The sequence below is a fragment of the Lampetra planeri genome, chromosome 4 (genome assembly GCF_965212315.1).
Source record: "Lampetra planeri chromosome 4, kcLamPlan1.2.h2, whole genome shotgun sequence".
NCBI lineage: Eukaryota > Metazoa > Chordata > Hyperoartia > Petromyzontiformes > Petromyzontidae > Lampetra > Lampetra planeri.
The window spans coordinates 11,994,234-12,015,201 of NC_136110.1; the positions used below are offsets into that span (position 1 = coordinate 11,994,234).

Genomic DNA, 20,968 nt, shown 5'->3' on the forward strand with positions numbered 1-20,968 from the left:
ATGTGACATTGCCTTTGCTCGTACTACCAGTGCCGGATTAGTAGCTACTACATATGTAGCTACATATGTAGTAGCTACTACATATGTAGCTACTACATATGTAGTAGCTACTACATATGTAGCTACATATGTAGTAGCTACCACTTTCAAGGGCCCCGCGCTAAATGCTCTCAAGCTATCAATTCCGGCCCAGGGATTCTCTGCACTTGCTCTATTACTATAGTACTATACCGCCTTCAACTTTTACTGGGTGTTTAAGGTTGGCGATTTGTCGTATTATCTAGCTGTATTGCAAATGAAAAAATACAATTACTTTACTATGCAAGTTAAACATTTGTGTTTTAATATTTTTGTTTTCATTCAGGGACCCTTTATTACATATGCTACAGGCAGCACACTCGCTTAATCCGACACTAGCTCTGACTATCTATGCTGTTGCTGTATCTGCACACTGGAGTCAACACTCGTGACGCGGACCCCCCCCCCCCCCAAGGGAAAAGTGCTCGCGCCCGTACTAAGTCCGGCACGAGCACACGAGGTGGGGGGGGGGGTTGGCTCTGGGTGGCCAGTGCCACGCCCGACCGCCTTTGTCTCCCCAGCGGAGGGCTTCGTGTTGCTGTTGGCGAGGACCAGTGCCACGTGGCAGCAGCAGCGGCAAGCGGCAAGTCGCCCTTGGGGCGCACTGAGCGACCCGGAAACAAACACCGACTGGGTGGTGCAGCATCACTGCAGGAGGAGCAAAGAAGAGAAGCAGCAGCATCATCAGTGTCAGTGTTTATCAGCGGATGAGGCCCGCGCTTTCACGTCTCTCTCTCGAATTTGCGTGTCATCCTTGCGCAGGGTCCATGCTAATTTTCTCTGTTTCGTTCCAATCTTAGTAGATGTACTGCCGGAGCAAGTCTCTCTCTCTCTCTCTGCCTGTGGGTGACTGCTGCCTTCCCGGACTTGGACGTCAACACTGCTGCCCATACTCACTGCTGCCTGCTACTCACTCATCCTCCTCTTCATCCTCCTCATCCTCGCTGCTGCCATACTCTGGGCTACAGGCTCGGCCGCGTTGTCACCCCGCAGGTGACCGAGGCGGCGAGGGAACAACTCCGCCGACACGCCGCCGTCCTGCGCCTCCTCCTCGCGGTGCACCTAGCCTGGCACTGAGCCACGATGGGGACGAATCCCGAGAGCGCGGATCTCCCTCCGGCCACCGACACAGCAGGTTCACAAGTTCGGCAGCCAACACTGCGCCTTGTCACTGCGTCTTGTCACACAACGATCCCCTCCCCCCCCCCGTGTACACTTAGCAGACTGTAGGGGCAAGTGCTGTTGGCGAGCAGACACGTGTGAAGGCTACCGGCACTGTGGCACACGAGGGGGTGGGTGGACAGCACCACGCCCGGCCGCCTTTGTCTCCCCAGTGGCGATGTTTTTACGCATCGCACTAGGTACTCATTTGAGGCTGAGTCGACCTAGGAGAGGCCCATAAACGGTTCAGATAATCGTCACTGTGGTGTTGGCCGTGAGCGGGAATCGAAACCGGGTAGCCAGGTTCATAGTGCAGCGTGGCGCTAACCACTACACGAGACACACAAAGACACACACACACAGAGACACACACATAGAGACACACACACAGAGACACACACACAGACACACACAGAGAGACACACACAGAGACAGACACACAGACACACACACAGACACGTACGCGTGTGCCGCCACTGTTTAGTGGGGGCCTGCGTCTTCATGGCCCGTGTACACAATCGAGTGCAGTGCAGTAGTTTGTTGGGACAAGCAATACGCGCGGCCCCTAATAGTGCGTTGTGTCAAACAACTCTTGCAGTGCAGTACTGCAGTGTTCACCGCATCACGTCTATGTTACACGGCCACACACACACACTGCGTTTCTCGACGCTGTCGTTGTGTGTAGCCTACGACTGGGATGGATTGTCACAATCAGCTGTTGTTATCGATGAGTGCAGAAAGATGAACAACGCCAATGTGACTTGATAACTTTGACCGGTGGCTTCAGTGCACTCGCATCTCAGTGTGCGGACATCGTCTTGACCAAGGCCATGGCCATGGAGTCAGCATTGGGGGGGACCAAATATTCCAGGGGGTCTGGGGGTCCGTCCCCCCCAGAAAAAAAATCTAAATTTTAAAACTCATTTCCTGGCTAAAATATAAAAAAAATTCACTAACACATAGGACGGACTTTTTTTTTAGAGTAATGTCTAATAGTGTATTGTATTACATTGGTCTGTTTTTTTATTTTTTTACCTTTTCTTGTTGCATTGTATGTACTGGCACAGATTAGGAATTAATAAAGTACAACCATAATCACAATCATATAAACAGAAATCTATTTTATAGCAATATATGGGGGGGGGGGGGAATTTTGAGCATATTTGAATATTGGGGTGGATGTGGCCCCCCCAATATATATTATAATTACGGCCTTGGTCTTGATACTGGCCTCACGCATATACCGACGACACACACACGATGCACCCATACCCAGCACTTTGTGTGTGTGCACACTTCATGCTGTACACCATCGGATTGAAGCCTTGTACAAGCGCGGCCATCATAGCCCTCCCTACACACCGCAGCAGTGGCAACAGCGTCTCTTGTAGCGACTAAAAGTATCTGTTACGACTCGGCATTACATACACATGGGCATTTAAACTGCACTGTGTTTGGTGTCACATGCACACCCAGGTCGCCACTATAAAATGAGACCCATTATCTAAACGGGTCTCTCTATCTATCTCTGCCAAGGGGAATGCAAAGTCGAGAGATGTTTTTCTGTTCCCCATTTTCCACGTCCCGAGTCGCGTCTGTCGTGATCCAAGCCCCGCAGATGCACAGACCGCACCCCCCCCCCCCTCGGGTGCTGCATTGCAGTCGGGCCTGTGTCGACTTGCACGCAGAGCCAGCAGACGCCACGAAATAAATAGACTGTGGCTGACCCCACCCCACATCCCCCATCTTCCCAGCCATGGGTTATTATTGTTTGCAGTTGTAAACTTGCGGACACGCCCGTACCGGGACACCCGTGGAACAAAAGAGCTTAGTAGCTCATCGGATTCCACCTACAGTCTAAAGAATGATTCGGATTGAACTCAAAACAAAATATGGGTTGATCCATATTCTACCAGACAAAAAAAACCGCAAAAACCCTCAACCTATTCGTCAATAACACTACCTAAAAAAATATGTACTGTATATAAAAGGCGACGTTTTGGGTGATGGCCCTTCTTGTTTTTGTGTTAGGCCGTAGATAATTAGTTTTTTGTGAAACGTGATATTAGGAGGCAAAGGCATCCACTCACCCACCAGCTTTCCCCGCCAAAAATGCGTTGAACAGATTTTGTACCGGTTCATATAAATGTTCAAAAAACAGGGTGCGATGTGCAGTCGTGCAATGAAAGCAACACGAAGAGAGATGCTTTTTAGGTTTAATGTCACTCAGGAGGCAAAGGAACCTCCTCCATATGAAGTCATCTTTCATATAAAAGTCGTTTTAAAATGGGAAAAAAATGCTGCCTTTCAATCGTTCACGCCACTGCCGGCGGAATTACCTCCACTAAAGGAAGCTCTAGAAGGTACGGTATTTGGCCTACTTTTTCCACGTGGGCCAAACGTATTGGAAGAGGTCACAGTACCTACGCTTAACCCCGCAGCACACGACTTGCCGAATGAACGTGATGCATGAGAGGAATCTACAGGTAGCATTAGTAGTTGTGCAGCGGTTCACTTACCACCTTGACTGCCGCGGTGGCGAGATGTTAACTACCTCGCCTGGTATACAGGAGGTTGTGGGTTCGAACCCAACCCTGACGCCTGCTGTATATTTGGAGTTGGCACCTTCTCCCCGTGGTCACGTGGATTTTTCTCTGGGTCCTCCGGTTTTTCCCTCCACGTTTAGAAAACATGCATTTAGAGTATTTGGCTGCTTTAAATTTCCACACGATGATAAGCCGCTTCGTTGAGATATCTTTTGTGGCCAGGTAGCTTCTGAAAACGAGCTATGTCACTCAGTGGGCCTTACCTGTTAAAATAATGTAGAAGAGTTTAGTTTTAGGTTTAAATTTACGGTCACCAATCCATTTCAGAATGAATTGTTTTAAACGTTTTGAATGGTTTTTTAAACGTTTTTGAGTGTACAACGTTTAGTTGGTTATCAAACAAAGCGCTTGAGTAATTATCGTAGAGTCTAGCAAGGGCTCATTATGATCAGAAAAATCCAGAATCGGAGTATTTTGTTATTCAGTTTGACCTATGTGTTACATATAATCTTGAACCTCGGTCAAACTACTGACCAAAATTGAGAAAATGCAGGGGTCGAGGAGTGGCCAATGGGAGAGGGGCAGGGCCAATTGGGGAGTGGGTAGAGGTGATGGGCAGAGAGGGCAGGGCCAATTTCTAGGTGAGTGACATCTTGTGAGTTGCATGTGACGAATGAAGTTCCCATGCATAGGATAGGGCTACCCTCTAGTACTGTAGAGGCGGTCACGACACAACGTACCGGAGAGTGCTGTGGAGTAATCAAATGAGTGGACGATGATTTGGAAATAATTCTCCGTCGGATATCTAATTACATACATGACTGGGGACCACGTAGCAGCTGGTGCAACTATCCCGACCCTGACGCTGTATATTTGGAGTTTGCGTGTCTCTCTGTCTGTGGTGGTGTGGATTTTTCTCCAGGTCCTCCGGTTTTTCCCTCCACATTTTGCATGTGCTTCGAATATTTGGCTGCTATAAATGTCCACGTGATAAGCCACTTTGTTGAGCTATCATTTGTGGCCAGGTCACTCCTGAAAAAGCTTCGTAGCTCAGTGGGCCTTACCTGGTAAGATAAAAAATAGTTTATAGTTTCATGGCATACATCTCAAATTGTTCTGCGGAAGAAGCTCTCTCGCTTGTGCTCCTTGTTTCGCTTGATGCATTTCAACTACGTGCTTTGTGACTCGCCGAATTCTAGGTGGCACACGGATTCAATGTTCTGCAAAAGATGGACCTCATTTCCAGGGCCCGGTTGACACCTTGCGTTGTGTGGTCGATGCCGTCTGTAGGGGCGACTCCTCAGGGAGAACTTGAGCGGCCCACGATGGAGGGCCTGCTCCAGCGAGCCAACGAGCAAGATGGACATGCCCAAATAGAGGTGAGCTTGGGCTTGGAAGGGACATCACTGCATCATGGGGCACCAAGGTGGCGAGACGCTAACTACCTCACCTGGTGTGCAGGAGGCCGTGGGTCTGATCGCGACCCTGACGCCTGAGTTTGTGTGTCTCTCTCTCTCTGTCTCCCCGTGGTTTTTCCCTCCACATTGAGAAACATGCGTTTCTAGTATTTGGCTGCTATAAATTTCCATGTGATAAGCCACTTCTTTTGGCTAGCATTTGTACCTAGGTTGCTTCTGAATTAAGAGCTATATACCCCAGTGGGCGTTACCTGGTGAAATAAAAACGTAAGTAGTTTAGTTTAAAAACAATTATTGTACATATTTTGATCTATTGATAGTCATTATGGAATCAAGTTTTCTTACAAATCATGCTCACATTCAGAAGGGCGTAACGCCAAGTAATTGAACGCCGCACGAAGATGGCATCCAGGGACTTCCGTTGTTGGGATTGGTTGGCCGCGTCGCAGCCATCCGGTCAGCCAGGTGGTCACGGTGCACGCACGATGGGGGTGGAGTCACAGCGGCTCTCAGCAAGGGGTCGGTTTGTCTTCATTTTGTTGGCCAGCCACCGTTTTTTCCCACTGGGTGGCACGGTTTTCCATTGAACTTCATCCAACCGACTCACAAGAAAGAACAGCCTAAGTGCGCGCGCGCGTGCCTAACGCCCACTCGCGCGCGTTTCCAAACTCGCACAAACTTAGAAGGTTGCCTCGGCCACCACCGAGGCTGTTTGGGACGGCCTTCCGGATACGGATGAATGTCCCCCACTATAGTAGCTCAAATTTCACACTTGGGATGTTATCCTGGCCTTGGTTATGCTTTTGGGTTCTGGAGATCGGTGTGGAGCCCTTAGGCCCCATCACTCCCCTCAAACCCAATCTCCAGAGAGCTCCACCTTTATCACGAAAGTGACCTCTCGCACCACCTCCACCGTCCACCAGATGGGGCACCCCACGTCACCTCGCCGCAATTGAGCACTTTGCCAGATGTATGTATGTTGAACTTCTTTCGCACTGTACGTAGCCAACTGTGCTAATCGGAGGTGCGGGGGAAGGACGACGAACTAAACACAAAAAGCAGTTCTAAAGCAATGAGTTTTCAATCTGGATTTAAAAGTGCACAGCTCCAGTAGCTTCCTAATATCGGAAGGAAGACCGTTCCAGACGGCTGATGACTCGCCAAACGCCGCTGCGAAGATGATCGGAGTTCCCGTGATGATGGTTTATGCTCCTTGACGAGATCAGCAAAGTATTGTGGTTAATTTGTGGCAAGCACTTTATGTGCAATCAGTGCGACCTTATCATGTATTTGTTCGGCAACCGGAGGCCAATGTAGCTCAGCGAGCACACGGACGGACACAGTCGGATCTTGCAGCGCCCATCACGACACGTGCCAATAACTCAACACCATCCAAGACTACAGTTCACCAACGCTTCACTCACCTCCCCCCCAGACGGAAGGGTCCGCTTCAACACGTTTGGCAGCACACAGTCGCACCACTTCCTTCTTGCCACAGCGGGCAACGCATAGCTGTCCGCCTGATGATGCTAGTTGTAATTACTGGCGACACGTTATTGCACGGATTTAACATGTTTTCACTTTATCAAAGTTGAACCAAACAAGTTTAGGATGGCTTTGTTGGTTGACATTTATTTTCAACCAGACAAGATCCCTTTGAGACCGGAAGCCTCTTCCTCAAGATCTAAAATAATTTATAATTTACAGCACCATGTTATTCCGTAAGCCTCCCACATATTTTCAGTCATGGGAGTTGTTTGACCATACTTCACGATGGTGGTTGTGAAGAGGGTATCCAGGAGCAGTTAAGATATTGCTCGCAAGAGGCATGACATGATGAATCCATATAAATAAGTTTACACTCATGGTACATGCCTTAAATCTCACGCATAATACGATACTTTTGTACAAAATTGTGTGATATTGCTGCATTAAAGCTAGAAGTACAAAGATAACCGTTGCAAAAGAGACAGAAATTCAATAAATAACACATGATGAGATGGTAAACAGCATCATACAAAATATAACTGATTCTTGAATGCCTTGTTGACATTGAGAATATTTGTTCGTAAACATGTGAATTAATCTGTCTTCATTAAGAGAAAAAAAACACGTACCTTGAATTGCAGGCGCCGTGTTATCCATATAGAGGGTTTTTTGGGTTAGAGCGTGTAAATGTGTCATTAACACACCCCCACCCGACACAGCCAATTAGTAAGGATCGTCACGTGAACAAAACGTGCTAATTAGTTACTACTTCAGCACACCGCTTGTGTGTTTGAGAGTAAACCCGAGTTAACAACACATTTATATTCACGCGATCTCACCCAAAAGAATATACGAAATTACGGTGAATATCGGTCGCAAAAGCCTACGACTATTGGCTACGTGTTATACTGGTAGGAACTTCCTGGTTACACCAGCCCACAGGGGATTATTGTGTCCGTCCGTCGTGCAGGGAGGGGCTGGGTTTAGAGGGTGGGGCTGAGTGGGGAGGGGAGGGTGGGGTGGGGCTGGGTGGGGAGGGTGGGGAGGGGCTGGGTGGGGAGGGGCTGGGTGGGGAGGGTGGGGCTGGGTGGGGGTGGGAGGGGTGGGGCTGGGTGGGGAGGGGCTGGTCACCCCGTGGTGCCCTTATAAAACTCAACGTTTAACCTACTCACGCCGGCTTGTGCCCGCCCTCACAGTCGAGCATATTTGCGGGAATACACCACGCCGCCGTTGACCCTGGCCATTGACCTTGCAACCCAACGTTCCTACCAGCTCCCTCCGCAGGAATGTGTTACGGTCGGCCGTCGCATTGTTTGCACTCTTCCTCTGACATCGACCGTGAACTTCGCGATGTTCACCCCAGGTGGCCAAGCACTACTTGAAGAAGGCGGTGGAGTCGGGCAACGAGGATCACAACAGGACTGCCGTCGGGTGGCTGATCAAGGCGGCCACCGAGGGGAAGAAGGACGCCGCCAACTTGCTCCAGCAGTGCGTGCGGCTCAACAAAGGTGGCCACGCGTCACGTCACGAGCAAACCCCCGTTGGCGTTTCTCCTCCCACGTGGAGAGGAAACACACACACACACATTGAATAATGAGTTTGATTGATTAAATGATTTTTATTTAAAGCTTTCGTGACTGCAGGGCCTTTATAGGTGCTCGCTAACAGCACTTGCCCCTACAGTCTGTTAAGGCAATACGGGGGATCTTTGTCTTGTCTTGTACGTTAAACGTCTTTTGCACCATACGTAGCCAACCGAGCTAATCGGAGGTGCAGGATAAGAGTTACGTAGGCAAATATGAAAGCAACATTATTTGAAGTTACATTAATGTTGCCCAACCTGATTCCTCTTCATAAGTGTCACCCCGAAGAGGCACAGTGTGGAATTTAGATTTTTGTAAAAAATGTAAGTTGTTTTCTCTCACACGATCGGTGATTTAGCGGTATAAAGCAAATCATGCGTCCTATCTGGAACCTCCTACAGCAGATAAGCCACATGTATGTATGTTGAACTTCTTTCGCAACCGTACGTAGCAAATCATGCTAATTGGAGGTGCGGGAATGGCCAACGTGTAGCGGGCACGGTGTTACATCGTGTGACAGTTCACTAGTGGGGGAGTGGGAGGGGGGAGCTATTACATCATCGCTAGAATGTGAATTGTTCGGTCTTGCCGAAGAGTAGCAGTGTCACCCTGTGCTTGTAACCCTAACACGCCCGTAGGGTTGGGCCCTGATTAAGAAATCGCTATTTGACGGCCCATGTGTTCCACAAAGTGAAACAACACCAATTTGTGTATTCTATATATGTATGAAATACAAAAAAACATTCAAAATGTTGTCTAGCCCGACTGAGAGGTTTGTTTTGCCTCTTTAGTCACTAAATACAAAGAATAGTCTTGAAGTGTCCAGTGTGTTGACCACTGCATCGCGCTCTTTCAGGGGCCTCTGGAATGCTCTTCCTTCCGATATTAGGAAACCACTGGAGCTGTGCACTTAAAAATAATTTCCTTAGAACTGCTTTTCGTGTTTAGTTTGTGGTCCTTTCCCCGCACCTCCAATTTAGCACGGTTGGCTACGTACGGTGCAAAAGAATTTCAACGTACGTACGTACGCAGTTCCAAGTGACGGCATGAGATGAGGCGAGGCGAGGCGCTTGTGAGTTGTGCGGCTCACCTGTGTCCCTCCAGGTGAGCACACATGTACTGCGTGTGCACCATGCTGCTCTGCTGCCCGCACGTGGCCACGTAGGCCTCGAGCGACACGGCGCTGGACATACTCGTGCACCCGGACACTCAGAGTCACGACCCCCCCAACCCCCCCCCCCCCTCCCCCTTGTCGTCCAGTGGGGTCGGTGCTCTCGGCTGGACTGACACATCTCCGTCACATTATCTCCTGATTTACTCGCTGTTCATTCTTGTTCATTTCTGCAGTCGCCAACCTCGTTCACAAGTTCCTACTTTGGGAATCGGTCCCTGCTTTTATGTGAAGGCCTGACCACTGTTACAGAGTTTGGAGACGCAGTTGTGGGAATGACGCCATGTAGAATTTAACAATTATTGTAATTGTTATATTGCGAGTAAAATGCTCCTCGCAAAAATTGCTCAAACGAAAACGTTATCTATTCGTCAACCAAACATTTACCCGCTCCACGTTTTGCCATCACCGTTGAGTGGGACGTTACACTGATGGTTATGAGGACGAAGCGGTTGGTATATGATCTAAATGTTAATTTCTCTCGGAGCCTTAAGACGTCTGAATGCTTCAACGTCAAATGTGGCTGTAATTGCACCTAACGAATGGTGTTCTGCCTATTGTGCATGTCTCCCTGGGGTGAACTTTTTTTTCCATCACATTAATACAACGTGACAAGTCTGCTGTGGCCATTGCCAGTGATGGGATTTAGCGGAATTAATGCGTAAAAGAAACGGGTGGCTTTAAACCCATTAGTGGACTGTGGCGGCAGAGATTGCATTGGTTACAGTGTATACCAGAGGCAATTGAGAAGATGTTTGTGATAAGTACTAAACAAAGTAATGAACGGATGCGGTGAACCGTTATACATGGAGCTAACTCATGCACACCCAGTTGTGTGAAAGTATATACATGTGCAATAAATGGACATACATGTTTTTGTTCAGTGATGCCAAAAGATATTTTATAGAGAACAATCATTTTATCTGCACTTCCAGTGAGAAGCTCACCAAAACCGTCACGGTGATCGTGATGAGCAGCACAATTAAGGCATTTGTGCTTAGTAACTTAACCATGTACATGATGAGCAGAGCACACCTTTGCCAGAATATATCAACAGTTATACCGTGTCCCTTGTCACGATTTACCAGGTGCCGCTAAACACCAAATCCACACACATTGTGCATGACGCACACTCGGTTCAAGTCCTCATTTTAGTGTCTTTCTGAAATCGCACAAAAGCTGCCGGTGCTTCGGCCCCTTTGTGCGATACTTGTTAGCCCAACAGCGCCGTTCTTAAGCCTGCGGCGTGTGTGTCTGTGTTTAATGAATTACGTGTTAATTATATAGCGGTTATATTGACGAGCAGAATGGCAGCTGCTGTGGCAGAGGCATGATGGGTTATTGTCCTCGTGAGGGAGCGGAGGAGCCGTTTGTTCTGATTGCCCCTAAACGGAGCACGCTTAACCCTCGGCGAGCACACTCTGTATGCCTCTATGAGCTCCGCGGGACATCGCATAAATCAGCGCAAGCCTCCCCGTTGAATACTTCAGTAAAAAAAATTGCTTGCCCACATGTGGTATGTGAAGGGGCAGAGGCAGGATTTATAAATGCTGGGGGGCACAGGGCAGATCAAGATTATTTACGTGTGATAATATGCGACTGCCTGTATTAATTAATCTGCGTGTTTGTGTACACACACACTGAATGTAAAGTAGTGGGTAGCGGAAATGTAATGCCTAGCGCAGAGCAATAAACTCTTGGCAACCTGGGCAGAATTCCTGGTATTGCCCTCAGTGTTTATTTCATCATCAATAACCACGGTATAGTGATATCGTGACGCAGATTTCAGTATTTGGCCCTTTCAATTGAGCCGATCTCTTTTCTCGATTGCTAGTTCGGCAACTCCGTGTGATGCACTCCTGAAACCGGAGACTCGCGTTTGATCGCTGCAGAGATCGACAGTCCCACTCCTTCCGCTTACACTGTTAACACTGCCTCACCGAGGCCAACGATGTCGTTATTTATCTCTCTCGATTCCCTCTCCAGTTCAGCAAGGTTTGGTTCTTCAGATAGAGCACGTGCTTTGTATGTGTCGTTGATTGAATACGATAGCAGTTTGGAAAACGAGAAAAGAACAACAAAAATGAGTGAGAATAAATAATCGGAGAGCAATATACGTAATTGAGGACATTGTGGCAAGCGGTTGGAGGCATGACAGCAGTGAAAAGGAGGTTGATGATTGGCAATTCACAGATGGTCGGCTTCATGCAGAGATATGTAATTCGTATCTCATGACAGAGATAGACTTTTACAATTAGTGGAGGAATGTTATGCAGATCTCTGTAGCAAAAGCAATCGTATCCCAGGATTCACACTTTTATCAGACAAAGAAGAAAAATGACCAGATATTGTAATTGAAAAAGTAATCACTGCCCATCTCGGTATGAAAAAAGGGAAAGATCCTGGACCAGATGCTCCGAATAAGCATCTTCAAGTAAGTGGGACCAGTTGTTGGAACATCATAAACAACCCTATTTACTACATTTTTACACAGAAATTAAATATGAGAATTGTGGAATAATTCCTCATTAACTATTCGATACAAATAGGGATGCTGAAACTGACTTAAATTAGAGACCATTAATCTCTTAATTACACACACATATATATAATTTCTTAATAAATTATTGGAACCGGAATAATGGATACATTAGAGGCCAACCTACCACGTGAGGAAGACGATTTTAATTAGAATATATTTCTATCAGCAACCACGCAGCATAGTATAAATCTTATTCTGGAAGGAACTCGTGAATATCAATTATCATAACGCCGAGCGTTCGTAGACTATGAGAAGGCATTTGACCCACGGTGAAAATTGATGCAGTCGGTCTGGTACAAAACAAATCGTTATTCTATCCTTAGCTACAAACAAGCCAATCGGGATGTCGTTGTGGAAATGCTAACGGAAATGCACCATCATGTTTACTTCCCGTGCTATTTTATCGCGATGATCCGTGGAGTTTAAACCCACTCTCTCTCTCTCTCCGCTGAAGCCCTCTCGTCGTGGCTAGCAGACCTCTCGACGTTGGCATTTAGCTCCTGAAATATTGTTGCCACGCGCAAGAAGAGAATAGAAATGTCATTTATCCGCTTTGTCGCACGTGACAAATGATGTGATATGCTACCGAATTCATTGATTTCTTTTACAAAAATTAAATGTTATAAAATGTTAGGGCCAAATATTTGCTAGTGTTCAACGTAAAGCAATTATGCCACATATGGAAAGGCTAAACAAAAAAAAAACATCGTCATTAAATTACATTTAATAATTACATTTTTAAAGAAGTCGGTGTATCAATGCTGACCTTCATGGTTTCGGTGTAGCCATGTAATTTCTGGCATATGTTGGGAAGCCTGAGGGCTTAGAGAAGTGGAATCGTGAAATATATTCCCAATAAAGGCGAGCTTATGGGCTCAGACACCGCAGGCCTCCTCTGAATCCAGTGCAGAGTCTAGTCCTTTCATCTCGAAAGCCATCCTACGTATGGCTGCATATAAAATTAGTCCTCATTATTCACTCGGTCTCCTATTGACCGATATGTCAACTAGAAAACGTCTCTCTCGTCTCCAAATACCCTTATCTTGCCTATTTAATTTCATTTGCATACAGTCCATCTATCCCACTCCAAAAAAATATCACTGCCACCTCTCACCCTCGCATCGATCTAGATTCTACACATCAGGAGGTTGTCACTTATGGTCTGGCATGGCCTTCACAATGCCCTTTGTGTTTAGAATGTTGCGGTATATTTACATATAGTACGAATTTTAATGCTATTGATAAGTGCATTCATTCATCAGCAGGCATTCCACCCATACCCAAATATTTTGTGATAAACGGGCAATCCCAAAAAAAACGGTTCAGTTTTCAAACCAATGGTGTTTTCTCTCGCCTGTATCGCTTCGATGTGCCGTGATTGATGGGGGGACGGGAGGGTGGCATATGCCCTTCATGAACGCAGATGATGCGAAATGAGGTAAACGGCGTGTTCCTGTTTGCAGGTGTCACGCGGCGGTGGCGTTGCGGGCGCCGCGGTCACATGAAGAATAGTGGCTCACCGTTAGAGTGGCGCGAGCGTTTGCGCTTTAATGAAGCCGGCTTCAATCAAGGCGCGCGTGCGCGCGTGTGATATTTAAACCAGTTTTAATTGATATTTAACCTTTAGCCTCAGATCTTTTTTTTTCATCTCGTTAATGGACACGTGATATAATCGAGAATAATTGGAAGGTAAAATGTGAATAGCGTTGTTTCAAATGGAATATGGAGGAAATGTGCAAAAGGTTTTGTGCTCCCGGGTCCTTGTGCAGAGCGATGTTTTTTATAGGTCGCTCTGACAGCAGTCACGATGTCACATCATTGGACCTTCTAGAAATGACAACATAAGCCACGGCCTTTCACCCTTCAAGAGTATATATTATCTCAATCTCTGACGTGTAAAAAGCTCTTTGTGCAGCTCCGCAAACTAATGAGCAATGTTAAATTTATCCTTCTGCCCAGTAAGCCATCGGAGGGAAGAGACCAATATAAATATCAATATAAATTTAATTGGGCTTCTTTCGTACCTTCATGATGGCACACTTCTGTGGCCCGGTGCCTTGAACGGTGGGACTTGGTGGATAATCCAGAGATGAGATGCCTGGGAAGGGTCAATACAGTAGGTGTTTGCACAGAGGATCCACAATTTGGGCATTATGCCCTCATTTTGGGTGCCACGGTCGTGGGTTCGATCCCGAACCTGACGCCTGTATATTTGGAGTGTGCATGGTCTCTCTCTCTCCCTGTGGTCGCGTGGATATTTCTCCAGGTCCTTCGGTTTTTTCCTCCACATTTAGAATCGACACGCGTTTAGAATATATATGGCTGCAGTAAATTTCCACACGATAAGCCACTTCATTGAGCTATCATTTGTGGCCAGATTGCTTCTGAAAAAAGCTGCATATCTCAGTAGGCCTTACCTGGTACATAAAAAATAGTTTTTTATTTTAGATTTGCATTTCACAACATTTTATGGTATCATAACTTTAAAGGGACATTTTTACGCCTCCATTTTTTTCCTCCTCGTATTGTACGTCCAACGACGTTTTCGTCTACGTGTGCCGCCGCAGGCATTTGCGCGGAGAACGCGGAAAAGGCGCGCAAGCTGGCGCAGGAGACGGACTTCGAGCGCTCGCTGCGCAAGGCCGCGCGCCGCATGGCCGCCTCGCTCAACCCCAGGAGGAGGCCCCAGCGTAGCGCCGCCGCCGCCGCCGCTCCGCCTGCCGACTCGCCCAGCACGAGCGAGCCCGCCGACTCGCACGCCGGTGAGCGCCCGCGCGTCCTCGCGGCCTTAAACCGCCGGCGGCTTCGCCGGCTGCGCGCGGGCGTCGTCTCCGTCCGTTGCCTTGTACACCGTACCGTCGACCGCTGCTCTCGGAAAAAAAATAATAATTAGGTTCTGGAAGCTGGTGCTGGATTCTGGATTTGCATCCGTTTCTGATCATTAATCGGTGTTCTCCGCTACTAACTTTCACCAGCCTCATTTGGAAACAAACATTTTTGGAAACAAATGAGGCTGGTTGTGAAGATCAGTGGGGAGGGGGTGAGCGGTAGGAGGCGAGAATCGAGCGGGAGGTAAGAGTACGGGGCTCAAATGAGACAATGAGAAGACGGGGGGGGGGGGGCACAGGGTGTGAGCTTGAGAACAGGCAGGAGGGTGCAGGGGATTGGCGAGGGATAAGGCGGCGGAGGGCTGATTGCTTCGTGAGCTCGGAGTGGTGGGGAAATGGGCTGGTTCGTTATCCCCAAAACGCTGGCCGCGTCGCACAACTGCAAATGAACAAAGAAGCGAGTGCAAGTCCGCTGTTGATCACATGGGCACGTTAGAATCGGAATCTTTTATTCTTTGACTGGGGGAGGAATCCGATAAGCTATGAAGCTCTTTGTTTCCCACATGTCCATTGTGGGCGGGTCAGCGAGTTACAACAACAAACACAATGCAGTACAAAAACACAATCGGAGTGCAAATTTGAGAAAACGGTAAGCAAGTCACGAAATATAAGTGAATAAACAAATAATTATTTCTATAAGTCAGATACATTAAAATTGGGCAAGGCCGCAAAAACAACAACAAAACAGTCCCAGACCGCACAATGAAAACACCCACACAGCAGTAGTCCCTGAATAAAGTGGCACATCAGCATTGACCTATCGATACACAGGTAGCTGAAGCGCAGTCCGTCGCACGCGTGCTTGCCACCTTGACACTGCGCACGCACTCCGCGCCGTTGTTGGGTTCTGACAGGAATTGTCGCGTTCACACACCGACGCGTAATGTTGCTTACAGTGCATCGTATCCAGTAGCCCTGGGGCTTCCCCCGTTCTGCAGTATTGCGGATCGCAGGGATATTTTTGCGCGCGAGCGTCGGGGCCCGTACGGTGGGTGATGTCGCGCACGGACGGCATCTTCCCCGCCGCAGAAGCCCGCTGACTGTAGAAGGGAACCTCTAAACGCTCTACTGGCAGAGGTGCCCTGTGTCACGTGACCCCGTTACAATCGTCGCTTTTCTTTCTGCGCCAAGCCGTTAGGCCGAGAAGGGGGGGGGGGTGTCTGTCAACTCTTGAGGAAAGTTTGAAGATTCACCCCAGGGCACACTCGGTCACATCCCGAGCCACTTGCATTCACGCTCCGCTCCGCTTGGCACACGTTGGGAAGATTCATCCGAAACGCCACCCAGTGCTTGAAGCCTCAGCAGTGTCACCTGATATCAACCTTTGTTCTTCAGTGGGAGAGGGGCAATAACTTTGCCCGAGCAGTGGTAGAGTCTTCCATGTGAGTTTTGCTTTACGTGCTGGCGTGCCCCAAAAGCTTCTATATGCCACACCCCATGGGCATAGGGAATTCACTCTTAGCCCAATGGATTGCCAATTAGCATGGTTGGCTACGTACGTTGCGAAAGAAGTTCAACATACGTACATACATCGTACAGGGCTCCTGTTATTCGTGAATTTGCATCTCCTCCCTGTGAGCCATCATCTTTACCACTGGAAAATAAGGCGCATACAGTACGTCTAAATATCTCACCTTGTTGGAGGCCGTGGGGGTGGCCTTTTGTAGCAGCAGCAGATTGACGGTGGCTGTGCTGTCAGCCAGGTGGTGCTCATTTTAAAAACATCACGCCAATGTTGAAGCATCGGACCGTGTTCGTTTTCGAATTCACAGCTGTGCGTGCGTGCGTGCGTGTGGTCGCAACCCCCCGGCGCGCTACCGACTGAAGTGTGGCCGAACGACATTTGTTCTGCGGGCGACGGCACAACGCTCCCAGGTTACCCGCGGCAAACGCCTCACGCGCCCGCCGCTCGCAGAAGAGATCTTCAGCAGCGCCTGATGTTAGCGGTGTTGGAATACGCATATTTATAAAAAGCATAACAAGCGAATTGAGGATGACGCTTCGTATATACTGCGAATGAGATTTCATTGTTTTAAGGTCACAGAAGCAGGTTTGTTCGCCACCAGCAGCCAAGCAGTTGGCTGCCTGATCGCGCTGTGCACACACACACACAGTGGCCAACACCGGGGAATAATTCCGTGATTTGAATTCACGGCCGGTGACATTTTTAGCAAAACCACGGCGCGGCCAATTTACGACATCAGCCCATTTGCACGCTGAGATTTATGCACGTGGGCCGGCGGAGGTATTAAGGCGTACCCGGTAAGTGTCCGCATTTTTAATTGCTTCGTCCATCCGATGCCTTAGATGTCCCCGAGGGAAACGGGGAGAAGCTTCGCCAGCATTTGGCACCCAGTGTCTGTGCCGCCGGCCGAAACGCACCGGTCTGCGCTTCTGGTGAGTGTAGTGCGAGGAGCAGGTGGCGGGAAGGAGGGCATGCGCATTAACCCCACGGTCGCGAGATGTGAACCACCTCACCGGTATGCAGGAGGTCGTGGGTTCGATCTCGACCCTGATGTCTGCTGCATATTTGGAGTTTGCATTTTCTCTCCGCGGTCGCATGGTTTTTTCACCGGATTCTCCGGTTTTTCCCTCCACATTTAGAATCAATATGCGCTTGGAGCATTTGGCTGCTATGAATTTAAACGTGATAAGCCACTTCGTTGGGTTATCATTTGTGGTCAGGTTGCTTCTGAAAAAGAGCTATATATTTCAGTGGGCCTTACTTGGTAAAACATATCTATAGTTATTTACAAAGTGTACACGTAAATTGGCACGAATGTTCTATTCCTGGCCACGGTAAAAACCCACCCATAAGGGAGAATGGGTAACGGGCCTCTGCAATATTTCGCGGAGACGAAAGTACGCATAAATCCGAGCCATTGCCGCTACCCTGAACCTAGACTTCTTACATAAACCATGATCACAGTCGAAACTGTGTCCTAAGCACCGTCCCTAATGCCAATGCTTACTCCACACGTAACCTTGGCCTTACCCCTAACACTGACTTTTGCTCCGACTCACTTCTATTCATTGCCTAACCCCAAACTAACCATAGCCTTAGTCTTGTATTCCAGTGAGTTGGAGGCAAGGTTGGTGGCTCATGCAGAGATGGAACCATGACGTGGTGATACCAGCCTCTGCAGCATTGAAGTGCCTGTCGGGAGCAGCGCAGCAAACGGGTTGCTGACATTTGATCGTGCTGTGTGCGAGTCTTCTCACGTACAAAGTGCTTTCTCTGGGTACTTGGGTTTTCGTTCCTTGTTGCTAGATACTCAAGAAACGAATTGGGCAAACGTCTCACGCAGTAGGCTCTCTGTTAACTGTGAAGCTCTCTTGGGCAAAGATTTTAAATGATTATATTTTAATAGCTAACAGTCCCACCTACCCAAGTGCTAATCCTAACACTGACTATAACCCTAAACTCCGGTCCTACGCTAAACCATGAAGAATACGACGCGAGATTACAGGACTGTCCATGCCAACATTCATTAACATGACAATGAATGCCATCATTGTCCGTGTAAAATAATAACTACGCAATTAACATAACATGTATGTTCACGTGACAATTCACCGAATGCCACTGATGGTCATGTTTAACAATCTAAACTCTATAATGAGTTGATGACATGGTGCCAACATTTATTGTGATTTATTTAATTTCCTAGAAAGCACGTAAGCTTGACTAATCAGATTAAATAGCAGCTCATCAAAAACTCAGTTCTGGCATTCGGAATGTTTGCCAATGTGTGTGGAAAGGAGCCCAAATGCCCGGAAAAACCCACACGTGTAGTGGGGATAACCCTCAAATGCCGCACATGTCAGAAACTTGCTTTTGCTTGCTGCAATATCTCCCAACAGGCACGACCTCACTGCCCATCAGGTGGGTACCTCACACCCCACGACTCCATCTTTGTGTGATCCACCAACCCCACCTCGAAGCCATTGAATTCCAGTCGTGCATCACGCACCTGGAAGAGCAGCGTGTCGGTGCAACGCCTTTATGGCGTCGCCCGTAAAGTAGCGAGCGGCCGTATTCGGCGTGGAGATTTTATTTTCGTCGACAAATCTTGTCACTCAAATGCGCCGTCATCATTAAAACTCAACGTACGGTTAGACAATTATAAACGATGAGAAATAAATAAATATATTTACTTACTATCTCCAGTGTATGTGTGTGTCATGGCCCTAGCTGCTGTGTTTGTTGGGTACACTTTGTAAATGTTCAGCTTGGGCAATGGCGGCACAACTGCGAGTTTAATGTGGCACCCACACCTCCCATCTATCACGCTGAGCTGCGTTTATTCCCTTAGATCGGCCTGCTTTGTGACACAAGTCAAAGCGTCACGAGCACTAAAAGAAATGTGTGGTTACAATGAGCCGAGCTGGGGGTCTTGAGCCACTGGCGAAGTTCCACTTCACTACGGCGTGCACTGCACTTTGATGAGAGCAACTTCTGCTAACATGCCTGGCGAAATCTCACCAGGAAAGCCAAAATCAGAATCAGAATCTTTACTTATCCTGGAGAAATCTGATGAGCTGTGAAGCTCTCTTTCACAGATGTCAGAAAGTTACAACAACAAACATTATAAAAACCGATAAGTGGAATGTAAAGCAAATAACGAAAACAACAAATATTAAATAAAGTATTTAAGTTCAAATTGCATAAGTTCACCAATTCCCAAGCTTAGGCAAGGCAGCAAAACAACGACAACAACAATGAGTCCCCAGACCGCGCCAAAACAACACAGTCCCTCAATTAAATTGCACATTCAACTTGCACTAGCGATACATGGGCAAGGATGAAAGTCACATTGGCAAATGCAGTTGTACCCAGCACTAATCTTCCGCTTCAGGATATTTCTTGAAGCAAGGTTAGTGCTGGAGCAATGCTCGACTGAGTCGACCCTGGATTCTCAAGCTCCCAGTCCTGAGTTTTTACCCTTCGTTGTGATGGACTCGTCGTGGATACATTCCAATGGTTCTGTACAATTACAAATGTGCTCAGTGCTGCAATTTTAATCCGTGCCAACATTGAGTCTCGCATAACGTGGTCTGCATGCTGAATCTGAGTGGTGGCATGTTTTGGTAAAAGTAACCGTAGGATACGTCATGTTGAGCCACAGTCATTTAATATGATGTATGTATCTTCTTGGTTCTTTCAGTAAAGTCACGTAGAATGGAAATAATAAAATAATAAAAATAAAACATAATAAAATACTATTATTTTTATATAATATTATTTTATTATGTTATATATATGTTTTATTTTATTATTTCCATTCTACGTGACTTTACCGAAAGAACCAAGAAGATGAATCCCTGCAGTCACGAAAGCTTTAAATCGAAATTTAATGATGTATGTATGTTAGACTTCTTTCGCACCGTACGTAGCCAACCGTGATAATCGGCTCCCAACCATGGTGCACTCATGGTTGGGGGCCAGTTTGATCTCGGCCGTGATTGGCACGAGGCACCGAGGGGTAACGTCTCGGTTGCCGCTCAGCCCAGGAACGGTCCAATTGTGTGCTACGGTCATTTGTATGGCACGGGGTCCGTGGGCTTAAGTCACCATGCCCCCCGCCCCCCTCCATACCCTGCATGACTATGGGTGAAAAGTCATGAAATTAAACAAGTTTTAAGATGGGTTTTTTTTACACAGGATTGGTTATTATCACTTCTGCAATTGTTTCTTGCTGTGGTTGTCCCACCTTATGACGGACGCTTGTGTTGCGCCCGAAACGTCGTGACTTATTATTTTATTTATATTATTATTTCCATTATTTATTTCTATTATTTATTTTTACCTACGTGACTTTACCGAAAAAAAAACCTAAGAGTATGGTTATTATCAGTAAAAAAAAAAAAAATTCCCAGCCATGTTTTAACACAAACACCAAACCCAATCCTGTGTAAAAACAACCATTCGTAAAACTTGTTTCATTATCGAGCATGGCTATGGGTGAAAGTCAATCCTGCGTAAAAAAAAAAAATCTCGCTGGGAAATCGAAGTCGGCAAGCGACGCAAGGGCATCATCCTACCTCTGCGTGGACACTGCGATATCTCTTATCGACGGGCTCCGGATGCAA

The 20,968-nt window shown here is 47.4% G+C and overlaps 1 protein-coding gene and 1 non-coding gene across 3 annotated transcripts in view; one reads left to right on the forward strand and one right to left on the reverse strand.

Moving 5' to 3' along the window:
* The first annotated feature begins 511 nt into the window (after positions 1-511).
* LOC144717700 (wolframin-like) overlaps positions 512-20,968 on the forward strand; it is a 39,462-nt gene continuing 19,005 nt past the window's right edge. Inside the window, exons 1-6 of one of the 2 annotated variants that reach the window (XM_078593266.1) lie at positions 512-767; positions 1,072-1,213; positions 5,076-5,164; positions 8,055-8,199; positions 14,555-14,749; positions 17,183-17,272. In XM_078593266.1, the coding sequence (XP_078449392.1) occupies positions 1,162-1,213; positions 5,076-5,164; positions 8,055-8,199; positions 14,555-14,749; positions 17,183-17,272 (571 nt within the window). In that variant the 5' untranslated portion in view covers positions 512-767; positions 1,072-1,161. The other variant, XM_078593267.1, reaches the window with a different exon arrangement.
* LOC144718263 (U6 spliceosomal RNA) lies at positions 796-898 on the reverse strand. The gene has a single exon (XR_013585305.1). It is a non-coding gene; the product is annotated as a U6 spliceosomal RNA (small nuclear RNA).